This window comes from Mercenaria mercenaria, chromosome 3, assembly GCF_021730395.1.
Source record: "Mercenaria mercenaria strain notata chromosome 3, MADL_Memer_1, whole genome shotgun sequence".
NCBI classification, from domain to species: Eukaryota; Metazoa; Mollusca; class Bivalvia; order Venerida; family Veneridae; genus Mercenaria; species Mercenaria mercenaria.
The window spans coordinates 60,616,828-60,643,935 of NC_069363.1; the positions used below are offsets into that span (position 1 = coordinate 60,616,828).

The 27,108-nt window shown below is 34.5% G+C and overlaps 1 protein-coding gene and 1 long non-coding RNA gene across 2 annotated transcripts; one reads left to right on the top strand and one right to left on the bottom strand.

Annotated features, from left to right (window-relative positions):
- Positions 1 to 494: 494 nt before the first annotated feature.
- On the bottom strand, positions 495 to 25,758 carry LOC123524590 (uncharacterized). The gene is made up of 2 exons (XM_045302884.2): positions 23,721 to 25,758; positions 495 to 2,189 (listed from the first exon to the last, which is right to left on the bottom strand). Exons 1-2 carry the CDS (start codon positions 24,200 to 24,202, stop codon positions 1,676 to 1,678), a joined length of 996 nt encoding a protein of 331 aa, XP_045158819.2. The 5' UTR covers positions 24,203 to 25,758; the 3' UTR covers positions 495 to 1,675.
- Positions 11,860 to 12,823, top strand: LOC128555658 (uncharacterized). Its single transcript, XR_008370249.1, has 2 exons — positions 11,860 to 12,418; positions 12,693 to 12,823. It is a non-coding gene; the product is annotated as an uncharacterized LOC128555658 (long non-coding RNA).
- Positions 25,759 to 27,108: the final 1,350 nt, after the last annotated feature.

The following is a 27,108-nucleotide window of genomic DNA, read 5'->3' on the forward strand; positions in this document are numbered from 1 at the left end:
ATACGAATATCAATGAGCGTACTCAAATATCATAACAAAAATGAGTTGCATTTGAAATGGGCGAAGTTTTTATCATGAGGACATTGGGGCCGCGGTGAAACACCACAGGCGTCCCTTGAGTTGCCCTACTGACTGGTAATACACATCCTTCAACCTAGGCCTTGTACAGAGATTCACATAGTGACGACAGTATTCTTATCCTTTGGAATAACCTCCTATCCGAAACAGTTCTTTCAAGCAGGCAATACCCTAAATACCTACAATGAATTGCAGCAAGGTGTGCTTCATTTAATACTTATAACTGCTTTTGAGTCCTATTTTATCATTTTAATATCGGCTTCACTGTGAATATTTTGTAAAAATTCTTTCACTTGCACTCGACTGCTGACTGTTAACCATTACCCTGCTATTTTTCTAAAATGGACTGGTCCATTATTCAATTTAGGAAATACCATTTATTATTCAAAGGGGGTTTTACTTAAAATTTACTGACTGAATAGCAAACAGTGCAGACCATGATCAGGCTGCACGGATATTCAGGCTGATCATGGTCTGCGCTGGTCGCAAAGGCAGAATCACTTGCCGCCAGCAGGCTAAGGGTTAAATACACCCCGTCATTTATGCTCAGTTTTTGAACTTTCGACCTACCGACCCGTTTCATGCGCTGTGCACTTCTTCTCTTTACCATCTATAGCATGATATTCCAAATTTCAAGTCAATAGATTGAAATAACCAAGAAAACACATTCTTTACTAGTTTCGACTTTTATGTCTTCATCAAAAATAACAACGAACAAAACAAGTCTCAAGTTAATCAATACCTTGAACGAATTGTCCATAATTCCAAATTTGAATTCAGTACCTTGAATAGTATTTAAAGATTTTGATCTTTGAGCTCAGTTTGTGACCTTAACCTTTGACCTACCGATCCGGTCCATGCGCTCTACACATTGTATGAAGTCAATACCGGTGGTCCGATTTTGAAATATTTACACATTGGTTTCTATGTTATGGACACAAAATATGACGTCAGATTTGACCTCTGTCGCTTTGTCTTATCACCACTTACTTACAAGCGAAGTTTGAAGTTTGAATAGTTTTTCAGTTATGCTCAAGGGACGGACAAACCAACAAAAGCACACATAAACACATATCTCCCATTTTTTACAAAACAGGCGAATAAAAATTAGCGTTTAAAGCCTCAGTTCAAATGTCTTCATAAATATGGACCCAGCTCTGGTGCAAATGTTGTCGTATACTTGCGGAGAACAGGATGTCACTGGTAAAATTCCAGGAACAGTACTTGAAATATTGTTGAATTAAACAGGACAAACAGCAGCCCATCCGGTATGATGACACACAGGTGCGGATGTTATCCACAGAGTTGTGAACGAACACATGCTTGATAAAACTTCTGCGCAAAATAATGATAAATGCATGACTGGAAAGCACACGGGCTGCCTACACCAGAGGGAGCCTTAGCGATCCATTTCAGTTCCTGTATAAGCTAAGGTAACCAGTTTAGTTGCATTTCAGATGGATCTGCTCTCTTTCACTCCTTTGGGGTTTGCGTTAGTATCTTAAGCTACAACAAAGTAAAACGCTTCCTCAGATGTGCTAATTCCAGCAACACGTGTAGTGAAACATATAACTATATCCCAATTTCCCAAACACAATCACTCGTCAGTAAAATGTGTTCTCGGAGTATGTTTTGTTTTTGATTTCGTCTTGGCTTGACTCGGTATAATTTCAGGAAAATGGTTCGAGCCTTGTGGAGCAGACCCGTGTAGAAGCCAAGTCATTACATAGTCTTTTGATGACATATTTTTGGGCAAAGCCGGTGCCTTTGTGGACGCCGGGAACTGTTCCGGAATTCTCACATTTATATCCACACGATTGCGTGTCACATTGTCTTGACTAGCTGGATTCTGTTGTATTGATATACTTTTGATCGGGTGCGTTTTGCGGTCTTTTTTATTTGGTTTCAAATGTTTTACATTTCCACTTAAGATTTCGTTTGTTTCTTCGGTCACGTTTCGTACATGGTTTTGTTTTACATGTATCGGACACGGAGCTGCACGTATTTCCGGAAGAACTGGCGCATGACTCACGTGCATTGTGTTCGCACGTGCAACTGTTTCTATAATATTGTCGGGAAAATCCCCGTCCTCGTCGCCCGACTCCATACTCCTGAAATAATACAATCATAATGGAATAAATTAAAGAAGTTTTACCCACATATTTTATGCAATATGTCTAAAGAAATGCAATGTAGAAGCCGTTGTTGTCAAGCCGTACTTACTCTGAAGATCCCAGTAATGACGTTTCCAAGGAAACAGGCTCTACTATTCAAGCATTTGGTGCAATCAAGTTTTCAAAAGGAATACGTAATGCAGTCTAAACTCAGACAATTTATTTTGCCAACAATCCCTTGTCATCAGGGTAGATGAAAGCTGACGTTTTAGGCAAAAAATTAAGTTTTATGTTGTAACAGAAATTGCAGAAATTGAATTTCAATTATCAAACAACGAAAGTAATGTTAAAAACACCTGTAACGATTAAGCAAGTAGTGAAAATATGCTACATTGAATTACTGAATTCTAACTACCGGGATTTATCGTTTTAGAGCAGTTAAAAATAAAACAACTGCATTGATTTTGGCATATTTCATATATACCTTGCAACACCTTGTACTTTGAGTAGAAACGTAACAAATTATTTAGCATAGAACCTAGTCTTCCCTATTTACCTTATAGCTGATTTCTTATCGTCTGCGACAAACGGTACCGCCGACAGCATGCAAAATGACCGCCGGCGTCGGCGTTGCATGTTTTACCACAATGTAGTATTCAAATCCTTATTTGTTATTCCTTCATGCAAATGTGTTAGCCTTTAGAAACAACATGAAATTTCATATAAAGTTCAGCTGAAACCTTTATACAAATAGAATATTTATGAATAACGAATACTGAAATAAGGATTATAATGAAACAAGTTATTTTGACATTGTCAAAAATATGAATCTGTATCAGGTAAGTTAAAAGTTCAAATGGGTGCACATAACTATATCAGTCCACATAGTTCACATTTTAGAGCCACTATAAATAAGATTATTCCACATTTCATTAATAATATTTCTTTGTGTGTCCTGCACTCTTAGCTTCATCCAACAAAGTAAAACATCATCGACGAAGAACAGATCTGCCAATATATTCAGATTATATATTATGTTGATCCCATTTTTTACTACGATGACTTTTGAATATATTAAACCTAATTCAAAATGCCGCTGAAACTTTAATCCGTTAACACTCAATTGATACATGTTTGGGCTGAAAAGAATTTAGATAAATAAAGATAAAGACTTGTTAGATCTCCTTACATCTATTGCGATAGAGTTCCCTTCCATTTCTCTTCAGAAGGTGTCGTCTTCAAAATGATAAATTAACGGTATTCTTAAGAGAACGGAAAAGTAACAGTATCTGTTTGTATTTGAAGTCAATACTTGATATATTGCGGCTATAACCTTTATTGTTACACCACACAAGTGCAATAAATATTTGAAGGCTTATATAAAATATCGTGCATTTTAAAGTCTTTTTTACGGTGGAATTTTTATGATATGCACTTATTTTTCTTAGATTATATTATCTCGAGCGCCTGACGTAATATATGGTACGATCGAGGTAAGATGTCGTGCGAATCAATAAAGATGTCGAGTAATCGAGATAAGATGTCGAGTAATTGAGAAAAGTTTCCTTGCGCTCAAGAAAAATGCCGCCCGATCGAGATAACATGTCGTGCGCTCGAGATAAGATGTCGAGCGATCGGGATAAGACGTCGTGTAACTGAAAAACATGCGTGTTTGAGATTGTTAGAGATAATATAATCGTCAAACAAGATGGTTATGATGGTCCTTGATCGATCACCGGAGTTTCAAAGTATAAAGCAGATATCAAACAAGTCCCACCACTAACGGTCGTTTTTTGAACAAACAAAGAAGTGTGAGTCTTAGTTAAATGTTCCCATGAAGCTTTTATCTGTGACGTATTAGCCAAGTTCACCGGATTAAAGAGTGCACGTAGTAAACAATCTATTTTGAAATTGAAGAAGTTGACTAAGACAAGAAGATTTTCCAAGTGTCTACTCGATAGATATTGACAAAATAAGCCCTCTTACGGTAGGGCGACTAAAACAATTTTGTTCGAAAATGATATAATTTAAAAACATTTTGGAAAAATGCTTAATAACCCCCACAATCGTTGTTTTGCTTGCTTCTACCAGATTTGTTAACGTGGCTCATTTCTGTATGAACAAGAGCTCATATAGAACTTGAAATGCCCCCATTGATGCATTCAGTAATTGCACAAGGAATAGAAATTATTTGGTCACTGTGTACAAAAGTTCAACTGTCCCTGGTCAAAGGGACCTTGAACTTTGACCTATTGACCATAAAATTGATAGGGGTCATCTGCTGGTCATAATAAACCTCCCTATTAAGTTTCATGATCCTAGGTCCACGTATTCTCAAGTTATCGTCCGGACAAATTTTAACTGTTCCAGATCACTGTGACCTTGACCTTTGACCTACTGACCACAAAATCAATAGGGGTTATCTCCTGGTCATGATCAACCTCCCTATTAAGTTTTGTGATCCTATTCCCAAGTGTTTTCAAGTTATAGTCTGGAAACGGGTTTACTGTTCCAGGAAACTGTGTCCTTGACCTTTGGCTTACTGACCTCAAAATCGATACCGGTAGTGGTCATCTGCTGGCCATGACCAACCTCCCAATCAGCTTTTGTGACCCTAGACACAAGCGTTCTTTAGTTATCTTCCGGAAACTGTTAAACTGTTCCTGGTCAGTGTGACCTTGACCTTTGACCTCAAAATCAATAGAGGTCATTTGCATTTAACTTTCATGATCCTAGGTCCAAGCGTTCTTGAGTTTTCATCCGGAAACCATTTAAATTTTCTGTGTCACTGCGACCTTGACCTTTGATCTATTAACCAGAAAATCAATAGGGGTCATTTGCTGGTCATGACCAACCAACCTATCAACTTTCATAATCCTAGGCCCAAGCGTTCTTGAGTTATCATCCGGAATCCGTTTAAGTGTTCTGGGTCACTGTGACCTTGACCTTTAACCTACTGATCTCAAAATCAATAGCGGTCATCTGCTGGTTATGACCAACCACTCTATCAACTTTCATGATCCTAAGCCCAAGCGTTCTTGAGTTATCATCCGGAAACGGATTGGTCTACATACCGACCGACCGACATCTGCAAAACAATATACCCCTCCTTCTTCGAAGGGGGCATAATAAATAAGAAATGTTTGTGTGCAAGAACCTTTATTTTCCAATAGCTCCTAAGTACTCAATAGCTCCTTCAACAGTGTTATTGTCTTGTCAAAGCGATATGGCGCTCATGAGTTTTATGGACCATTTTTGTAAGATTATTCACTTTATTGATTTATAAAATAGAGCCCGCAAGTGGGCGGGCTATGTTTCAATATGTCTTTTCAATCGTGTTTGAACTTTGAGGCTCAAAGAAAAGAAATATCTCAAGCGCTTATTCTGTTTTGTTTTATTTTGTCAAATATGCAACATATAATGTAATATATCATAGAAATTGATGATAAGTTTTATGTTTGAAAGTGACTTATAGGCCCATTTGGCCGGGTGTATTTATTGTATGTTTTGTACTGTCATGTTACATGTAAATCGTGCACAGGCCAATATAATAAAAGAATTATTTACTTATAATCTAAAGCGCACAACATATTATTTCAATCCCACGATCTCTTTTTCGAGAAAACGACATCTTACGTATGCACACCTTATGTGTGACATTTAATATATATAAATAAATAACTTAGTCTAAAAGATATGTACGTGTCCTATATAATTTATGATTAAACAGCAGAAGTACAATTTTTTTCTTCTTGGAACCAGTGGTGATATGCTGGTTCTAAACGGTCCGTTCTAAACGGATGGAATCGGTGGTGGAAAACGCTTGAAACCTATTGTGATATAATGGTGAAACTGGTGGTGAGATATGGAAAGAAAACTGATGGTGATATACTAGTGAAACCGGTTGAGATATATTGACGAAACTGGTAAATCAGTCGTGAAATATTTGTGAAGCCGGTGATGATATACCGATGACGCCGTGGTAATATTCTGATAACAGCGGTGGCGATATACTAGTGAAACCGGTGGCGATAAACACTTGAAACTAAGTTGTGCCGGATGGTATATTCTGGTGCAACGGTACTGCAATACTATTGGTAAAATGATGACACTGATCGCGTGGTGAGCTGGTAAAACAGATGGATACATACTGCAAAAACCGGTAGTGTTATAACGGTGACTTAAGTGGATATACTAAGATTATAAATTAATGAAATCGGTGATGGTTTACTGGTCAAACCGGTGGTCGATATACCTGTGAAATTGGTAGATCGGGCCAGACCTGGTCAATGCGTTTGAAATGTTGCAAAAGACCATACATTTTTGTACTTTATTTTTGGAAGACTGACTAGACATCTATCATAAATGTCAAGATAATCTATAGTTTATCCACGATATATATCAATATCTACTTACAGTATCGAACATTACCTTGAATAAACATTAGAGATCTATATAATCCGTGAGTTTTTGTTTCGCGAAGGTCAGTGCGCACACCATAATTGATAAACACATTGAATCATTCTCATAATAACAGATCATATCTGATACGTCGAATCCTTTATTGCAAGATTGACTAGTAAGTTTTTGTACAGTGACAGACATTAAAACATCGGGTAGGACATATATTATAAAAGCATTTTAATAAGATTATACAAAGATTGACTAGGGAAACTCAACACCAAAGATCGACTTTTCCTACAATAGTTTCGGTTCAAATGAAGGCTGATCTGGATTGAGGATAGGAAGCTGCCGGCGTCCCAACCCCTACTCCCTAACCCCGCACGACCTAAACTACGGTGAAATTTTCGGCTTGCTTCACTCGCAAAACTTTATAAACTCGACAGAATTCCTTGACAACATTAAAAGATTAAATGGTCTCAAACAGTCAACCTCAAACTATGTCAAATATGTAAGATTGCACCATTTGTGGTATGCTTGTCAAATATTTTCCTGGGGGTCATTCCCTCGGACCCGTTAACCTCCTCCACAATATCCAACACATTATAAATCTTAGATCTGAACAGACATGCACAATGACCCGCAAATACATATTAGGCCTAACTATCATCTTTATAACTAGGTTCAATTTTATACTAGCCTACTGTAACGAAATGAAATTTATTTCAAAGCTACAAATTAAAAACTGACCAGTAGTTTTCAATATCTTCCAAATTTAAAGCCATGTCGTCTGCCATAAATCCAAAATAGTTTCAATATATCTTGATAATGTCCAGCGAACCTAGGAACGGTGGATTAATTTCGCAGTGTCATTACCAGTATCACAGTAATTCTTTATCGCACGATCATGACAAAAATGCAACAAAATATAAATCGCGCAGTAATTTTGTTCGTTTTTTAAGTGACTATAATATCCAGTTATGCATTGATCTTTAAAATTTGTCCAATTTGAAGTGTATATGACTTTTTGCATGTCGCGGTTTAGATAAAACGAACAGCTGAGCTGATTAGATTATTTATGGAATTAAGAGTGCCGATTTTCAAAGATTAATCTTTTGAACATTTCAATGTAATTTATATAAGTTATAAGCACTGTAAATACCGACTGCCCAACAGTGACATGTCGTCTATACACAGTATTGACATAAATGGAACAAGCAAATAAACTGTGTACAAACTGTTTTCTTTCCAGTGTCCTAATTCAAATAAGTTCGAATTTCCACTGAGTGAAAGTACTACAAATAAACCCCATACTTTTCGGTCCCATCTTTCCTCTTCCTGTTTACAGTGGTTTAAGTTTCCAATTCGGTCAGACGGCAGATTTTTTAGTAGCCTATATTGTGTCTGAATAATATTTTTTTTTTACATTGATTTCCCGGTTCTGAAATATTATAATAGAAAGAAACTTGATTTGAACCGTGAATTGTCATATTTTTCTTCTGTCTACAAAGTGTTGGAATGAAAATCAGTCATTTGTAACGAATATTATACTCTCATTGAATGACTTGCCCGTCAATAGTCAAAACTATTGCCCTAGGTCCAAGGCACCGATCGAGGATCAATATTTTTGACCATTGACCGACAAACCATTCAATGTGTTTTATTCCATTTTTTTTACATTAGAAATAAATTTCAGTTACATGTAGTTATTTCATCATGTTTTTACTTTAGCATAACTATGCTAATTACTGCTACTTATAGGCCTAATATTTATAAAAAGACAGAGTATCGTTTAAATTTGACTATAATAATTTTAGGTCAGAATTTTATTTTCAAAAATTTAGACTCAATAATGATCGACTAAAAGAGGGTGTCGAGTTGATACTAGTGTCATCAAACTGAACCGTATGAAATGTTTACTTATTAAAACTGCGTAACTTAGACGAAAGAAACTTCACAAAACATGGAGTAAATTGTGCTGTTCTCCGTTGCGTTTCGTCTTTTCAGAAAACACCAGAAAACATGCGGGCTATTAAATATTTTGAATAAAACTTATGTAACTTGACTGCTTTCTTACATTTGGCACTATATAAACAATTGAATTATGAAATTTTCATACATGATAAAGCATTTCCTAAATACTTTTATAGTGAATGACATTGAATGGTCACTTTTATATCTTATGGTTTACAGATTCGAAGGTGTTTTAAAAATATTAAAAAAAGAATGTTCTCATTTTACTGAACTGAGAAGATATTTGGATGTGTACGAACTAACAGATGAACTGCTTCAACTAGACTATGAAAAGATATCACGTCTTTCATGAACTGCCGGATGAATTACCTTAAACTGGAGTGAGCAGATATCATGACTTGCATGAACTACCAGAAGAACTATATTTGACTAGTATGAACAGCTATCGTAGTTTGCATGAACTACTAAATGAATTACATTAAACTAGTGTGAGCAGATATCTTGGTTTTCATAAACTACCAGATGAATTACAGTAAACTGGTATGAGTAAATATCATGGTTTGCATGAACTACCAGATGAATTACCTTAAAGTGGTCTGAGCAGATATCATGGTTTTCATGAACTGCCAGATGAATTTCCTTAAACTGGTGTGAGCAGATATCATGGTTTTCGTGACCTGTCAGATGAATTACCTAAAACTGGTTTGAGCAGATATCATGGTTTTCATGAACTACCAGATGAATTACCTGAAACTGGTATGAGTAAATATCATGGTTTGCATGAACTGCCAGATGAATGACCTTAAACTGGTATGAGCAGATATCATGGTTTTCATGAACTGCCAGATGAATTACCTTAAACTGGTGTGAGCAGATATCATGGTTTTCATGACCTGTCAGATGAATTACCTTAAACTGGTTTGAGTAAATATCTTGGTTTGCATGAACTACTAGATGAACTACATTTGACTAGTATGAACAGATATCATGGTTTGCATGAACTACTAGATGAACTACATTTGACTAGTATGAACAAATATCATGGTTTTCACGAAATACTAGATGAATTACCGTAAACTGGTGTGTCAGATATCATGGTTTTCATGAACTACCAGATGAATTGCCTTAAGTTGGTGTAAGTAGATATCATGGTTTGCATAAACTACAAGATGAACATCTTTGACTCGTGTGGACAGATAGCATGGCTTGCATAAACTACAAGATGCACCTCTTTGGCCAGTGTGAAAGGATATTTTGGCAAGCATGAACTACAAGATGAACTTCTTTGACCAGTGTGAACAGATATCATGGCTTGTATGAATTACAATATTGAACACCTTTTCCCAATGTGGACAGATATCAGGGTTTGTATGAACTAAAATATGAACTAACTTTAATTAGCCTAAAATATATCACCTACAAGATGAACTGCTTTTAACTGGTGTGAACAGGTATCGGGGTTTATATGACCTACGTTTTACTTGTCCGAAAATATACCAGGGTGTGTATAAACTAAGAGATGAACCACCTTTAAGTGATGTCAGCAGATATGCTAAAGTTTTCTAATGTGAACAGATACCAGAGTGTGTATGCACTAGATGAGCTACCTTTTACTGGTGTGGGCAGATATCAACGGTGTGTATGAACTATAATATAAACTACCTTTTACTGGTGTGGGCAGATATCAACGGTGTGTATGAACTATAATATAAACTACCTTTTACTGGTGTGGGCAGATATCAACGGTGTGTATGAACTATGATAGAAACTACCTTTTACTGGTATGAGGATATATCCGGATATGTATGCACTACAATATGAACTACCTTTTTCCGGTATGTGCAGATTTCAGGGTGCGTTTGAACTACAATATGTAAATACCTTTTACCGGTGTGAGCAGATATCACTGTGCGTATGCACTGCACTATGAATTACCCTTTAACGGGCTGAGCAGATGTCAGGGTTTGCAGATATCAGGGTACGTATGAACTACAATATGTACTACCTTTTACCGGTGTGAGCAGATATCAGGCTGTATATGTCGACATAACTTTTTGCCACTTTATATTTCCTACCCGTGTGATTACCCGGGTTTTCCAAGAAGTACGGCTTCGGCATTACTGATGAAGTAGCATACAACTTGTTACATTCGAAGCCCTCTGCACTGGATAATGTTATATTTTCACCACAAAAGATTATCAGTTAGTCACATTTACCACAGCTGCTTTAATTTTGCACAAATAATTTCAAGCACTTTATTCCAAGACTGTACATGTGTTACTTTCCGTGCAAAAATAAATCACTATTGAAATTACAGATGTTTTAACATTTCAAATAGAACTATATATACACTGTATACTAATTCGTTGAAACGCTTCCAAAAAGTATGAAAATTGTTAGCGTATTAAAATTGAATTTATTTATGCATATTAAATCCAAACAATTAGCCCTGTCCTGTAGAAAATAAATTCTATACTCGGCTTGTAAGGTCATTTACTTAACAAGATTTGTGTCTGTCTGAATTTTTTTTTAGTTAACGCGCAAATTCATAAAGGCTCCAACCTTGAAGAAGCATTATCTGCCTAAAAAGCATTTAAATGCAATTTTGAATTTCAGTTTTTTCAAAAACTTCTCATTCTAGATTATTGATAAAAAATATCTAAAAATCATAGTTGTTACTTTCTGCGTCTATCCGGCCGTGCATAAAAACTAGTAGACCCGAAACGAAAAATTACCACCTTCGAGTGTGACCTTGACCTTTGGGCTAGAATGTTACTGAACGCGAGTGACACATCGTCGCGTTATGCTGAATGTCCATCCATAAAAACCATGCATGAAGTGCACCTAAACTCAAGGCGTGATCTTCATTTTTAACAAGTGGTTCGGGTCTTAAACGCATGCGCCAAGTTACTCACAGGTCGCACAAGAAAAATGAATGAAATCCTAGTATGGAATATAGACACATAGTCTTATTACGGTGAATGTTTGCGTGATCGGGCAAAGTTGGACATATGGACGTACAGAGAGCAAATTAAATTTCAAACTAAAGTTTCAACCAGTTGCAGGCTAATTCAGTAGTAATATTTGTAAGAAGCCTGGCTTGAGCTTCCTCGTTCAATGTAACCCATTAAAATATATTTCATGGTCCCAGAAAGGTATTTATATTTTCTTTTAACGACAGCCGAACCCAATCTGGACAGTTCACATAGAATTTGCAAACGAGCATACCAGAATGTGATTAAAATAAATCATAAAGTGATATTTAGGAAGCGAAATTTAGTAGCCTAGTAAACACCTGACGTCGTACCGACGTTGGTTAGACGTTGGATTTTGGTCGCGACGTCGGCGACCTGAATCCAACGTCTAACCAACGTCATATCCACGACGTCTAATAGACGTCAGACTTAGACGTCTAGAAGACGTTGGAATTAGGTTGGATAGAAAGTCTGATAAATGTTTTTAGTTATAAAACTAACTGGTATAATTTTGCTAGTGTAGTTTAAAGATATTTACTTGTTTTCATAAAGGTCTGGACATGCGCTTATTAATAATAGTTCATTCTTACAACAAACATTATATTAATTATGTTACAATATCGCATGAGATTGTCTATTTTCGGAGACGGATTTTTCCACGAACTTTAAACTGTTCAAGATAAAAATGCATTCTATACACATGTATAAATTATTCTAAATTCACATAGATCTTCTCTTCTACACATGTTGTCTATTAGTCACACATTCGCGAGATAAGCCTGCATCGGTTTACACAGTCTTCCTGTAATTTGATATTTATTGGGATAAGAAAGAGCAAGTTTATAAATACTTTACACAAAGGGAAGGATCCGCAACGTGAGTAACAGATTTTTAAAAATTATACTTATTTTAAAAGTTATACTGATTTATATTCCGTATTTTTTTTTAAAAAAAAAATTGACTTATTTTTGTTTGTTACTTTAAAAAGCAATTTCATTTTATTACATTTTACGAAGTTATAGAATATTTTTTTCATAGAATTTAAAATATCACATATTTGTTTGGCACGTATTAATTATGCTCTTAGTAATAGCACTAGTATTATTTGTATATGTTAAATAATGAAACTGTCAAATTTTATACATTTCAGGTGGAAATGTTGGCGGAGTTGAAGAATCATACAAAAATGACGAAACTTGAAAGTTTCAATTACTGCATTACTTTTTGGACCTATTGTATTAGACTTACGTCGCCATAATATGAAATAAAGATGATAAAATACATGTGTTGATTACTTGTTTGATTGCAAATTACGTTGAAATTTTGGTCAGATTTTGGTTGAAAAGTGGTTAGATTTACGTTGGAAAATGATCGGATTGCGACGTCTAGCCAACGTCAGGATCCGACGTCTAAACGGTTTGCAAATCCAACCAAAATCCAACGTTAATCCGACGTCGGGGTCCGACGTCTATACGACGTCTAACCGACGTCAAATGCCTACTGGGAGTGAGAGTCCAATGTAGCATGGTACAGCATTAAAATACCAGGTTAGCATCTGGTAGGGCCATTCAAAAAGATGAACCAGGACCCAATTTTTAATAGGGCATGTTATAAACCAAAATGTTCGTAAAGATCTGAAGTTTATCAGGCTGCCGACATAAATTTGCATAAATTTTGGCGATCTAAGAAATCCAAGATGGCGTCCAAGATGGCCGCCACAAAAGTAATGATGACTACAATGTTTAAACACACCATCATGTCTACATTTTCATATAAATTTCAATTATTATTATTGAATACTACTCAGTGAGCAAATGAATACTACTCAGTGAGTAGTACTAACAGTGTCATGAACACTACCCAATGACAGTACTCAGGGTGCCGTGAATATTATTCAGTGAGCAGTACTCACGGTAATGTGAACACTACTCAGTGAGCAGTACTCACGGTACCGTGAATACGACTCAGTGAGCAGTACTCATGGTAATGTGACCACTACTCAGTGAGCAGTGTTCGCGGTAATATGAACAATACTCAGTCAGAAGAACTCACAGTACCGTGATCACTACCCACTGAGCAATACTCACAGTACAATACCGTGAACACTATCCAGTAAGTAGAACTCACAAGGCCGTGAACACTACTAGATGATCAATGTTCTATGAAAAGTACTCAGAGCTGTGATCACTCCACACTGACCATTAGCAATGATCACTGAGAAATTGTAACTCCAGCACACTTAGAGTCCTTCCAACAGAACATTTCGCACCACACTAAAAAGGGACACCGTTGTTAAAAAAATGTGACCCTGCGACCACATACACGCATCACAGGACTGATGCCACTTTCTCTAACGAAAAAGGGGCGACATTTTTGTCAACCTACCACATCCATTTTTGGGAAAGGTTATCAGTCAGCTTTTAAACAAGGAGTTTGAAGAAATAGTTTATATATGGCATCTTTCTTACACTTAAGCAGGGTAATAGTGTCAATTTGTTTTCGGTGTTGACATTTAAAACCGAATATGATTATATATTTTTTTGAAAAATATGACGATGATTATTTTTTTCAGCTCTGTAAAACTGATTTATTAGACCTTTAATTATTTCAATGACATTGTCGAAACGTTTTTAAGACGTTTTATAATGTTCTATCAAGGTGCATATATTTCAAGTTATGTAAAAATTTACTCTATTTTTGTATGCAAATCTTTGCTTGAGGCAATATGCGCACAATAATTGAATAGCATTGAAAACCTGTCTATGGATAATACGACATTATCCGTGTCCATGATAACAAATATAAATAAATGTACTAATATACAGAATTTAAAATAATTACTGTAAATGAACCAACAATGTAGCTATTCTGATGTTCTGACCTCATAATGAATAAAAAATCTCGTGGCGGAATACAGAACATAAAATAGAACTAGAAACTGACCACAAACTTTGTTTCTTTTTATGTATCAATATGTATCAATTTCTTCAAATACTTTTCTGTTTTTATTACCTGCTTTTAACGTGCATATAAAGTCACATTAGTATGAATACCTTTTACAACAGCTTTACTGTAAAACATCAATAATTGTCAATCTTTGTATTACATAATCTTTTTGTGCCACTCTTGAGTAGCTTAGACATGGATAACTAGATAAAATAGATAAAAGTGCATATAACTACGCTAAACTTAAGTAGCTTAGACATGGATAACTAGATAAAATAGATAAAAAGTGCATATAACTACGTTAAACTTGAGTACCTTACACATTGATAACTAGATAAAATAAATAAAAAGTGCATATAACTGCGCTAAACAAGAGTAGCTTAGACATGGATAACTAGATAAAATAGATAAAAAGTGCATATAACTACGCTAAACTTGAGTACCTTAGACATGGATAACTAGATAAAATAGATAAAAAGTGCATATAACTGCGCTAAACTTGGGGTACCTTAGACATGGATAACTAGATAAAATAGATAAAAGTGCATATAACTACGCTAAACTTGAGTACCTTAGACATGGATAACTAGATAAAATAGATAAAAAGTGCATATAACTGCGCTAAACTTGAGTACCTTAGACATGGATAACTAGATAAAATAGATAAAAAGTGCATATAACTACGCTAAACTTGAGTACCTTAGACATGGATAACTAGATAAAATAGATAAAAAGTGCATATAACTGCGCTAAACTTGAGTACCTTAGACATGGATAACTAGATAAAATAGATAAAAAGTGCATATAACTACGCTAAACTTGAGTACCTTAGATAAAATAGATAAAAAGTGCATATAACAACGCTAAACTTGAGTACCTTAGACACGGATAACTAGATAAAATAGATAAAAAGTGCATATAACTACGCTAAACTTGAGTACCTTAGACACGGATAACTAGATAAAATAGATAAAAAGTGCATATAACTACGCTAAACTTGAGTACCTTAGATAAAATAGATAAAAAGTGCATATAACAACGCTAAACTTGAGTAGCTTAGACATGGATAACTAGATAAAATAGATAAAAAGTGCATATAACTACGCTAAACTTGAGTAGCTTAGACATGGATAACTAGATAAAATAGATAAAAAGTGCATATAACTACGCTAAAATTGAGTAGCTTAGACACGGAAAACTAGATAAAATAGATAAAAAGTGCATACAACTGCGCTAAAATTGAGTAGCTTAGACATGGATAACTAGATAAAATAGATAAAAAGTGCATATAACTGCGCTAAAATTGAGTAGCTTAGACATGGATAACTAGATAAAATAGATAAAAAGTGCATATAACTGCGCTAAACTTGAGTAGCTTAGACATGGACAACTAGATAAAATAGATAAAAAGTGCATATAACTACGCTAAAATTGAGTAGCTTAGACATGGATAACTAGATAAAAAAGATAAAAAGTGCATATAACTACGCTAAACTTGAGTACCTTAGACATGGACAACTAGATAAAATAGATATAAAGTACATATAACTACGCTAAAATTGAGTAGCTTAGACATGGATAACTAGATAAAATAGATAAAAAGTGCATATAACTACGCTAAAATTGAGTAGCTTAGACATGGACAACTAGATAAAATAGATATAAAGTACATATAACTACGCTAAACTTGAGTAACTTACATATGGATAAATAGATAAAAAGTGCATATAACTACGCTAAACTTGAGTAGCTTAGACATTGATAACTAGATAAAATAGATAAAAAGTGCATATAACTACGCTAAACTTGAGTAGCTTAGACATGGATAACTAGATAAAATAGATAAAAAGTGCATATAACTACGCTAAAATTGAGTAGCTTAGACACGGAAAACTAGATAAAATAGATAAAAAGTGCATACAACTGCGCTAAAATTGAGTAGCTTAGACATGGATAACTAGATAAAATAGATAAAAAGTGCATATAACTGCGCTAAAATTGAGTAGCTTAGACTTGGATAACTAGATAAAATAGATAAAAAGTGCATATAACTGCGCTAAACTTGAGTAGCTTAGACATGGACAACTAGATAAAATAGATAAAAGTACATATAACTACGCTAAAATTGAGTAGCTTAGACATGGATAACTAGATAAAAAAGATAAAAAGTGCATATAACTACGCTAAACTTGAGTACCTTAGACATGGACAACTAGATGAAATAGATATAAAGTACATATAACTACGCTAAAATTGAGTAGCTTAGACATGGATAACTAGATAAAATAGATAAAAAGTGCATATAACTACGCTAAACTTGAGTACCTTAGACATGGATAACTAGATAAAATAGATAAAAAGTGCATATAACTACGCTAAACTTGAGTACCTTAGACATGGACAACTAGATAAAATAGATATAAAGTACATATAACTACGCTAAACTTGAGTAACTTACATATGGATAAATAGATAAAAAGTGCATATAACTACGCTAAACTTGAGTAGCTTAGACATGGATAACTAGATAAAATAGATAAAAAGTGCATATAACTACGCTAAACTTGAGTACCTTAGACATGGACAACTAGATAAAATAGATAAAAGTGCATATAACTACGCTAAACTTGAGTAGCTCAGACATGGACAATTAGATAAAATAGATAAAAAGTGCATATTACTACGCTAAACTTGAGTAGCTTAGACATGGACAACTAGATAAAATAGATAAAAGTGCATATAACTACGCTAAACTTGAGTAGCTTAGACATGGACAACTAGATAAAATAGATAAAAAGTGCATATAACTACGCTAAACTTGAGTAGCTTAGACATGGACAACTAGATAAAATAGATAAAAGTGCATATAACTACGCTAAACTTGAGTAGCTTAGACATGGATAACTAGATAAATTAGATAAAAAGTGCATATAACTACGCTAAACTTGAGTAGCTTAGACATGGAGAACTAGATAAAATAGATAAAAGTGCATATAACTACGCTTAACTTGAGTACCTTAGACATGGATAACTAGATAAAATAGATAAAAAGTGCATATAACTACGCTAAACTTGAGTAGCTTAGACATGGATAACTAGATAAAATAGATAAAAAGTGCATATAACTAGCTAAACTTGAGTAGCTTAGACATGGATAACTAGATAAAATAGATAAAAAGTACATATAACTGCGCTAAACTTGAGTAGCTTAGACATGGATAACTAGATAAAATAGATAAAAAGTGCATATAACTGCGCTAAAACTTTAGTAGCTTAGACATGGACAACTAGACAAAATAGATAAAAAGTACATATAACTGCGCTAAACTTGAGTAGCTTAGACATGGACAACTAGACAAAATAGATAAAAAGTGCATATAACTGCGCTAAACTTGAGTACCTAGACATGGAGAACTAGATAAAATAGATAAAAAAGTACACATAACTGCGCTAAACTTGAGTAGCTTAGACATGGACAACTAGACAAAATAGATAAAAAGTACATATAACTGCGCTAAACTTGAGTAGCTTAGACATGGACAACTAGACAAAATAGATAAAAAGTGCATATAACTGCGCTAAACTTGAGTACCTAGACATGGAGAACTAGATAAAATAGATAAAAAGTGCATATAACTGCGCTAAACTTGAGTACCTTAGACATGGAGAACTAGATAAAATAGATAAAAGTGCATATAACTGCGCTAAACTTGAGTACCTTAGACATGGATAACTAGATAAAATAGATAAAAAGTGCATATAACTACGCTAAACTTGAGTACCTTAGACATGGATAACTAGATAAAATAGATAAAAAGTGCATATAACTGCGCTAAACTTGAGTACCTTAGACATGGATAACTAGATAAAATAGATAAAAAGTGCATATAACTGCGCTAAACTTGAGTACCTTAGACATGGATAACTAGATAAAATAGATAAAAAGTGCATATAACTGCGCTAAACTTGAGTACCTTAGACATGGATAACTAGATAAAATAGATGAAAAGTGCATATAACTACGCTAAACTTGAGTACCTTAGATAAAATAGATAAAAAGTGCATATAACAACGCTAAACTTGAGTACCTTAGACACGGATAACTAGATAAAATAGATAAAAAGTGCATATAACTACGCTAAACTTGAGTACCTTAGACACGGATAACTAGATAAAATAGATAAAAAGTGCATATAACTACGCTAAACTTGAGTACCTTAGATAAAATAGATAAAAAGTGCATATAACAACGCTAAACTTGAGTAGCTTAGACATGGATAACTAGATAAAATAGATAAAAAGTGCATATAACTACGCTAAACTTGAGTAGCTTAGACATGGATAACTAGATAAAATAGATAAAAAGTGCATATAACCACGCTAAAATTGAGTAGCTTAGACACGGAAAACTAGATAAAATAGATAAAAAGTGCATACAACTGCGCTAAAATTGAGTAGCTTAGACATGGATAACTAGATAAAATAGATAAAAAGTGCATATAACTGCGCTAAAATTGAGTAGCTTAGACATGGATAACTAGATAAAATAGATAAAAATGCATATAACTGCGCTAAACTTGAGTAGCTTAGACAGGGGACAACTAGATAAAATAGATAAAAAGTACATATAACTACGCTAAAATTGAGTAGCTTAGACATGGATAACTAGATAAAAAAGATAAAAAGTGCATATAACTACGCTAAACTTGAGTACCTTAGACATGGACAACTAGATAAAATAGATAAAAAGTACATATAACTACGCTAAAATTGAGTAGCTTAGACATGGATAACTAGATAAAATAGATAAAAAGTGCATATAACTACGCTAAAATTGAGTAGCTTAGACATGGACAACTAGATAAAATAGATATAAAGTACATATAACTACGCTAAACTTGAGTAACTTACATATGGATAAATAGATAAAAAGTGCATATAACTACGCTAAACTTGAGTAGCTTAGACATTGATAACTAGATAAAATAGATAAAAAGTGCATATAACTACGCTAAACTTGAGTAGCTTAGACATGGATAACTAGATAAAATAGATAAAAAGTGCATATAACTACGCTAAAATTGAGTAGCTTAGACACGGAAAACTAGATAAAATAGATAAAAAGTGCATACAACTGCGCTAAAATTGAGTAGCTTAGACATGGATAACTAGATAAAATAGATAAAAAGTGCATATAACTGCGCTAAAATTGAGTAGCTTAGACTTGGATAACTAGATAAAATAGATAAAAAGTGCATATAACTGCGCTAAACTTGAGTAGCTTAGACATGGACAACTAGATAAAATAGATAAAAGTACATATAACTACGCTAAAATTGAGTAGCTTAGACATGGATAACTAGATAAAATAGATAAAAAGTGCATATAACTACGCTAAACTTGAGTACCTTAGACATGGACAACTAGATAAAATAGATAAAAGTGCATATAACTACGCTAAACTTGAGTAGCTCAGACATGGACAATTAGATAAAATAGATAAAAAGTGCATATTACTACGCTAAACTTGAGTAGCTTAGACATGGACAACTAGATAAAATAGATAAAAGTGCATATAACTACGCTAAACTTGAGTAGCTTAGACATGGACAACTAGATAAAATAGATAAAAAGTGCATATAACTACGCTAAACTTGAGTAGCTTAGACATGGACAACTAGATAAAATAGATAAAAAGTGCATATAACTACGCTAAACTTGAGTAGCTTAGACATGGATAACTAGATAAATTAGATAAAAAGTGCATATAACTACGCTAAACTTGAGTAGCTTAGACATGGAGAACTAGATAAAATAGATAAAAGTGCATATAACTACGCTTAACTTGAGTACCTTAGACATGGATAACTAGATAAAATAGATAAAAAGTGCATATAACTACGCTAAACTTGAGTAGCTTAGACATGGATAACTAGATAAAATAGATAAAAAGTGCATATAACTAGCTAAACTTGAGTAGCTTAGACATGGATAACTAGATAAAATAGATAAAAAGTACATATAACTGCGCTAAACTTGAGTAGCTTAGACATGGATAACTAGATAAAATAGATAAAAAGTGCATATAACTGCGCTAAACTTTAGTAGCTTAGACATGGACAACTAGACAAAATAGATAAAAAGTACATATAACTGCGCTAAACTTGAGTAGCTTAGACATGGACAACTAGACAAAATAGATAAAAAGTGCATATAACTGCGCTAAACTTGAGTACCTAGACATGGAGAACTAGATAAAATAGATAAAAAAGTACACATAACTGCGCTAAACTTGAGTAGCTTAGACATGGACAACTAGACAAAATAGATAAAAAGTACATATAACTGCGCTAAACTTGAGTAGCTTAGACATGGACAACTAGACAAAATAGATAAAAAGTGCATATAACTGCGCTAAACTTGAGTACCTAGACATGGAGAAACTAGATAAAATAGATAAAAAGTGCATATAACTGCGCAAAAACTTGAGTACCTTAGACATGGAGAACTAGATAAAATAGATAAAAAGTGCATATAACTGCGCTAAACTTGAGTACCTTAGACATGGAGAACTAGATAAAATAGATAAAAAGTGCATATAACTGCGCTAAACTTGAGTACCTTTGACATGGATAACTAGACAAAATAGATAAAAAGTGCATATAACTGCGCTAAACTTGAGTACCTTAGACATGGAGAACTAGACAAAATAGATAAAAGTGCATATAACTGCGCTAAACTTGAGTACCTTAGACATGGAGAACTAGACAAAATAGATAAAAAGTGCATATAACTGCGCTAAACTTGAGTACCTTAGACATGGAGAACTAGACAAAATAGATAAAAAGTGCATATAACTGCGCTAAACTTGAGTACCTTAGACATGGAGAACTAGACAAAATAGATAAAAAGTGCATATAACTGCGCTAAACTTGAGTACCTTAGACATGGAGAACTAGATAAAATAGATAAAAAGTGCATATAACTGCGCTAAACTTGAGTAACTTAGACATGGATAACTAGATAAAATAGATAAAAAGTGCATATAACTGCGCTAAACTTGAGTACCTTAGACATGGAGAACTAGATAAAATAGATAAAAAGTACATATAACTGCGCTAAACTTGAGTACCTTAGACATGGATAACTAGATAAAATAGATAAAAAGTACATATAACTGCGCTAAACTTGAGTACCTTTGACATGGATAACTAGATAAAATAGATAAAAAGTGCATATAACTGCGCTAAACTTGAGTACCTTAGACATGGATAACTAGATAAAATAGATAAAAAGTGCATATAACTGCGCTAAACTTGAGTACCTTAGACATGAATAACTAGATAAAATAAATAAAAAGTGCATATAACTGCGCTAAACTTGAGTAGCTTAGACATGGATAAATTAGCTAAAAAAAGTAACTCCTCTATGTGCACAATCCTACTCTAAAATATTGTCCGTTCTCAACAAAGAGTGTATGAAACGTATGAAAAATGATGTTTGAATGCTAACCTTATTATATATGTTAGGCGAGACAGACAAAAAATGGCTTACCATTTATTATTTCCCTGAACAAGGAACCGCACTATCACCGGCTGCTTAGTTAAAGAAGGCAGTTTCAGTTTATGAAGTCTAGTCATGTTCATTTATTATGTATTTCCTTAAAATCAGACATTAAACAAAAGCTATGTATCATTACCTTGTCTAATGAGATCTCGGATATATCGCAAAATAAATTTGATTTTATACAGCTGAAGATTATTATCTTTAAAAGGACACGTTTTTAAAAGGTTTTAACAATTTTGTTATGTTAAGTTATTTTTCCAATTGATATCTTAATTGAACTCAACACAGATTTGTTTTGTTAAAAGAGGTCAAGACTTCTTTTAGAAATCAATTTTCATTTAATTTGGCCATGCATTATAATATGAAATCCAAATAATTACAAAAATTGACACCACAATTTGTATTCGAGTGGTCATTAAACTTATTTACAAGGACTCGGAAACATGAAAATATTCCTTATAATTAATATTATATTTCTTTAGTATACAGTGCAACCCCTCTACAGCATACACTGTGCAAGAAGACTGAAACGTGGCTGTTATTCAGAAACCGTTTCTCTGAGGAGGTTAATTTTACAGCAAATAACAACTAGCAACAAAATTAAAATTGCCTTTATTATAAACAGTATACTATCAATAGTGAAAGATTCATATATTCTTGGTTAAAGCCGACGTCCTAGGAAGATACTCGGTGCATTGTTTTAAAAAGTAGGATGATTTGATCAGCTCATGTATATGAACCGTATACTTTGATGCTATTTGGATTACGCATTTAAATTATCATTAAGTTATACAATTGCCGCGTAAGTTGATATTTTGGAAATATCAATGTAAATAACAACACTTATAGCCGAAATGGCGGATTGGCTGTTTTTTTCCTTTTCATTATATAAGTTAGATTAATACGGAGTAGTAGCTATTTTTTTATCAAATCTTTATTGTTTGTTGAAATATCATTTTGTGTTACTCATGTATCGTCAATTCTTGTAATGAAAACTTCGAAACTGACAACAAGGAAACACGTGCATTTCCTTTACCACGTGTATGCCTCTAAATCACAATGAAACTATAGCAACGGCAGAAAACGTGATTTTGTTTGTTCAAACGATTCCAGGATAACACTAAATAATTGTAACCCTCATTAAACGGTTTTCATGTACGTTTAGTACAATTGAACAAACTTTTCGGATCTTTAGAAAAGTTTCTTGTAAAGTTACCAAAAGGTACTGGTCGCTACTAGCCTCAATTGGCGCCAAACGGTACTGGTCGCTATTGACCTCGATTGGCGCCAAACGGTACTGGTCGCTATTGACATCGATTGGCGCAGACGGTACTGGTCGCTATTGACATCGATTGGCGCCAAACGGTACTGGTCGTTATTGACATCGATTGGCGCAGACGGTACTGTTCGCTTTTGACATCGATTGGCGCCAAACGGTACTGGTCGCTATTGACCTCGATTGGCGCCAAACGGTACTGGTCGCTATTGACATCGATTGGCGCAGACGGTACTGGTCGCTATTGACATCGATTGGCGCAGACGGTACTGATCGCTACTGGCCTCGATAGACGTTTACATTTTTGTTCTCAAGCAACACATTCCGTGATGATTATGGAAACGATAGTGATTGTTTACATAAATAAAGGAAGTTTAAAATTATGGTTACCTTTTTATAGCTGAGTCAGACAATTTTGAGGAACTTTTCAGCAAAGTTGGCTTCCTTTTCAACATTTCCGGGAATTCTTGTCCGCTACCAGACGCGATTTCACTAGCACTTGTATTGTACTTCGTTATATCGTCTACGAACACCTTTACGGGTCTATTACGAACAAAATCCCGAAGATCAAAACTAGTATGTGACTTCGAAAGAAGCGCGTGCGACAGTTCCGTGGGCACAGGTGGTATATGTCGTCTGCTGACGACTGGTCGTCTGCTGTTTCTGTGACGCACGGGGTTCAGTTTAAGGTTCACTTTATGTGATTTTACGACTCTGTCTTTAAACGCATCTAATATATCTTGTGTTATCATAATGTAGTTCCGAGAATCGTTGACGCCAGGTAAATGGCGCAAGTTTGTATTGTGCTGCGTTTCCTGTCGACGAGGCGTCAAGGCTTGCATGTGCCCTTCAACAACATTTGGTTCCTCCATTGTAAGATAAGTTTTACTTCAAAAGAAAAAACTTAGATTTAAGACAAAAAAAATCCCGATCTTTGAATAATAGCAAAATGGTGGTAAGAGTACATAGAAACTTTCGTTAAATCCTGAACCTTATAAACTAGAATCCACTGGAATTCAACGGCACTGAATCTGTCAAGACTGTAAAACAAACTTCCGTTATATTCGATTGATCCACAAACACAGAAGAAGAAAAAACAATTGATTACATCCCTTCATAGAAACAGCTGCGTGAAAATTGAACGATAGTTAAAATGCCATACAATATAGATATCGTCCCAATATTGACAGAAATTCGAGCTCCGGACCTCACCACTCAAACTCTCCGGAAATTGATAACGACGCTGGCTAATTTGTTCAGGTAATGAAACAACAATCTAGAATGAAATAATCGGGACCACGGCATCGCCATCGCGTGGTATTATATTGAACCTTTAGTTAATAATCCATACTCAGCATACTGAGCGAGTGCATGAGAGCGCGAGTGCACGAGAAATTTCCTTTTGTATTTCACTCATATTTGAGTATGATTTGGAATGCCTCATTGAAAGGCGATGTTGCCGAGACATCGATTAGATGATCAACAAGTTGTAAACAGTCTAAAATAATCATTGTTCAGTTGATCTCTTGGAATGAAAAAAAAATCCAACATTTGAAATGTTCTTGTCATTAGTTGAGCGGCTATTTATTGAAAACACAATTTTATTTCCTATTTTCCACAAAATACTGACAGACCAAATTAGTTTCATGCACAACGACATTAAACGTATTATATTTACACCAACGTTTTATGGAGTGCCATGGTAAAATCCGCGGTGTCGTATCTTTCACAAATTTTTGTGCAAATGTTTCAAACACGTGTTAAAGTAAATAGTATACATGTACTTATCAAATACACAAGTAGCATTAAAGAGATTTCAGCAAACAATGCGAATGTTTATTTCTATCTTAATCCAACCTATTACCTCCCTTGATATAACAAGAATTAAACTGCTAAAATCCGTATCTGTTTTCTACGATTATTGTATATTATTAATTTATTTATAACTTATTTAAGCCTTTTTTTTCATTTAGAAGCAATTGCCACATTATAATTGTATCTATTTCGTTGTAAGATTAAATCCGCCTATTTAAATTCACCCTGATTTTCGTCGCACGTGTCCTGCGAATTAAAAACGATTTTAAAATCCACTTTAGTTCCTAAAACCGTGCTACTTATCACAAATCAAAATAAAATAGAAAGAAAAACAATACTTATTCGTCTGAAAGTTAAACAATGTACTGTCAACATGAATAGTATCTTAATAGTCTATCTTTGTTCCTTATTGACTTTTGGATACAATTACGACCCGGGCAGTGCCATTATTTTCTTTGTTATATATGTCCTCTTGCATTTAACAAACTCCAGTTTATATCACGAATAACATTAGTCTGATGAGAAAATTTCTACTGATATTTAAGAAAATGGCAGAACACAACAGAACAGAACATGAGTTTATTCATTACGAATGGACATCGAGAGTGATAACTGATGATAAATTATCACTAAACCACTGTCTATGAAAATACTGAAACATATGTATATATGATTATAAAACAAAATAGATATTGAGCCGTGCCATGGGAAAACCAAAATAGTGGGTTTGCGACCAGCATGGATCCAGACCACCCTGCGCATCCCCGCAGTCTGGTCAGAATCCATGCTGTTCGCTAACGGTTTCTCTAATTGCAGTAGGCTTTAAAAGCGAACAGCATGGATCCTGACCAGACTGCGCGGATGCGCAGGCTGGTCTGGATCCATGCTGGTCGCAAACCCACTATGTTGGTTTTCTCATGGCAGGGCTCATATGTTATTCAATGTTAACAAAATTAAATTTTTGAAATGAGTATAAAATTACACTTTAAGTATTTGAAGTATGTCTTGTACAAATACTTCGGTTCATTTTATCTTTGCTAATTTATGGTACAAAAAAAATGCAATTTCGCTTATGATTTAAGCATTGCTACAATTTAAAAGGTCTATAAATTAAGTACCTACCGTATTCGGAAAGTTTCATGGAAACTAACAAAATTTATAGGACGGCCTCGCGAACTTTATATTTACTTCTAATTATATACAGCTATTATACTGTCCTGAAATTTGATAGTGTTGAAAATGTTCCAGCTTTGGTTTATTAATTAAAGGTACTTAAAATAAGGATACGTTACGTCATGAAGAAGACCGATATTCTCATGATTTGAAAGCCAAAAAGGCCGATATGTAAGAAAACGTACTAAAATCATAACCTCTTATAAACTTCTTATTTCTTGTGGACTGAAACATAATTCACAAGGTAGGTAGACATTTTTCGCAAAGAATAAAACTTAATCCAAGAAATTTACAATGAAACTGGTCTAGATCTATTCTCAGTACTATAAGCAATAAACATAAGCCAAAAATTTAACTGTCACCTCCTCATGTCACTCATTATACCAGATTTCATCCATAGCATGGAACTACATTTTGGACTACTTCACATGTAACACTGAGTAGTCATTTCCGGTTTGGTGTAATCCGTCCTTAAACGGCTTCACATTGGACTGCATGGCAAAGATTTTATGTTACGAAGCATTGCATGTGCCGTTTTATGTTTAAATGGATGACAAGAATAATGCGTCCAGTCTCAGACATGGCATCATGTTTTGTCGTACCGGCGCACACGCCAACGCACCATAACAAACTTTTGAAAGTTTTACGTGTCGTTTTGGCGTGCACGCCATTACGAAGAAACGAAACTAACAACGTGACATATAGAACGCGACAGAACGAAACATTTTATTTCGCGTTGGCATGTATACCATTAACAAAAATTGCGTGTCGACGCGTGGTGTGCAAAAAC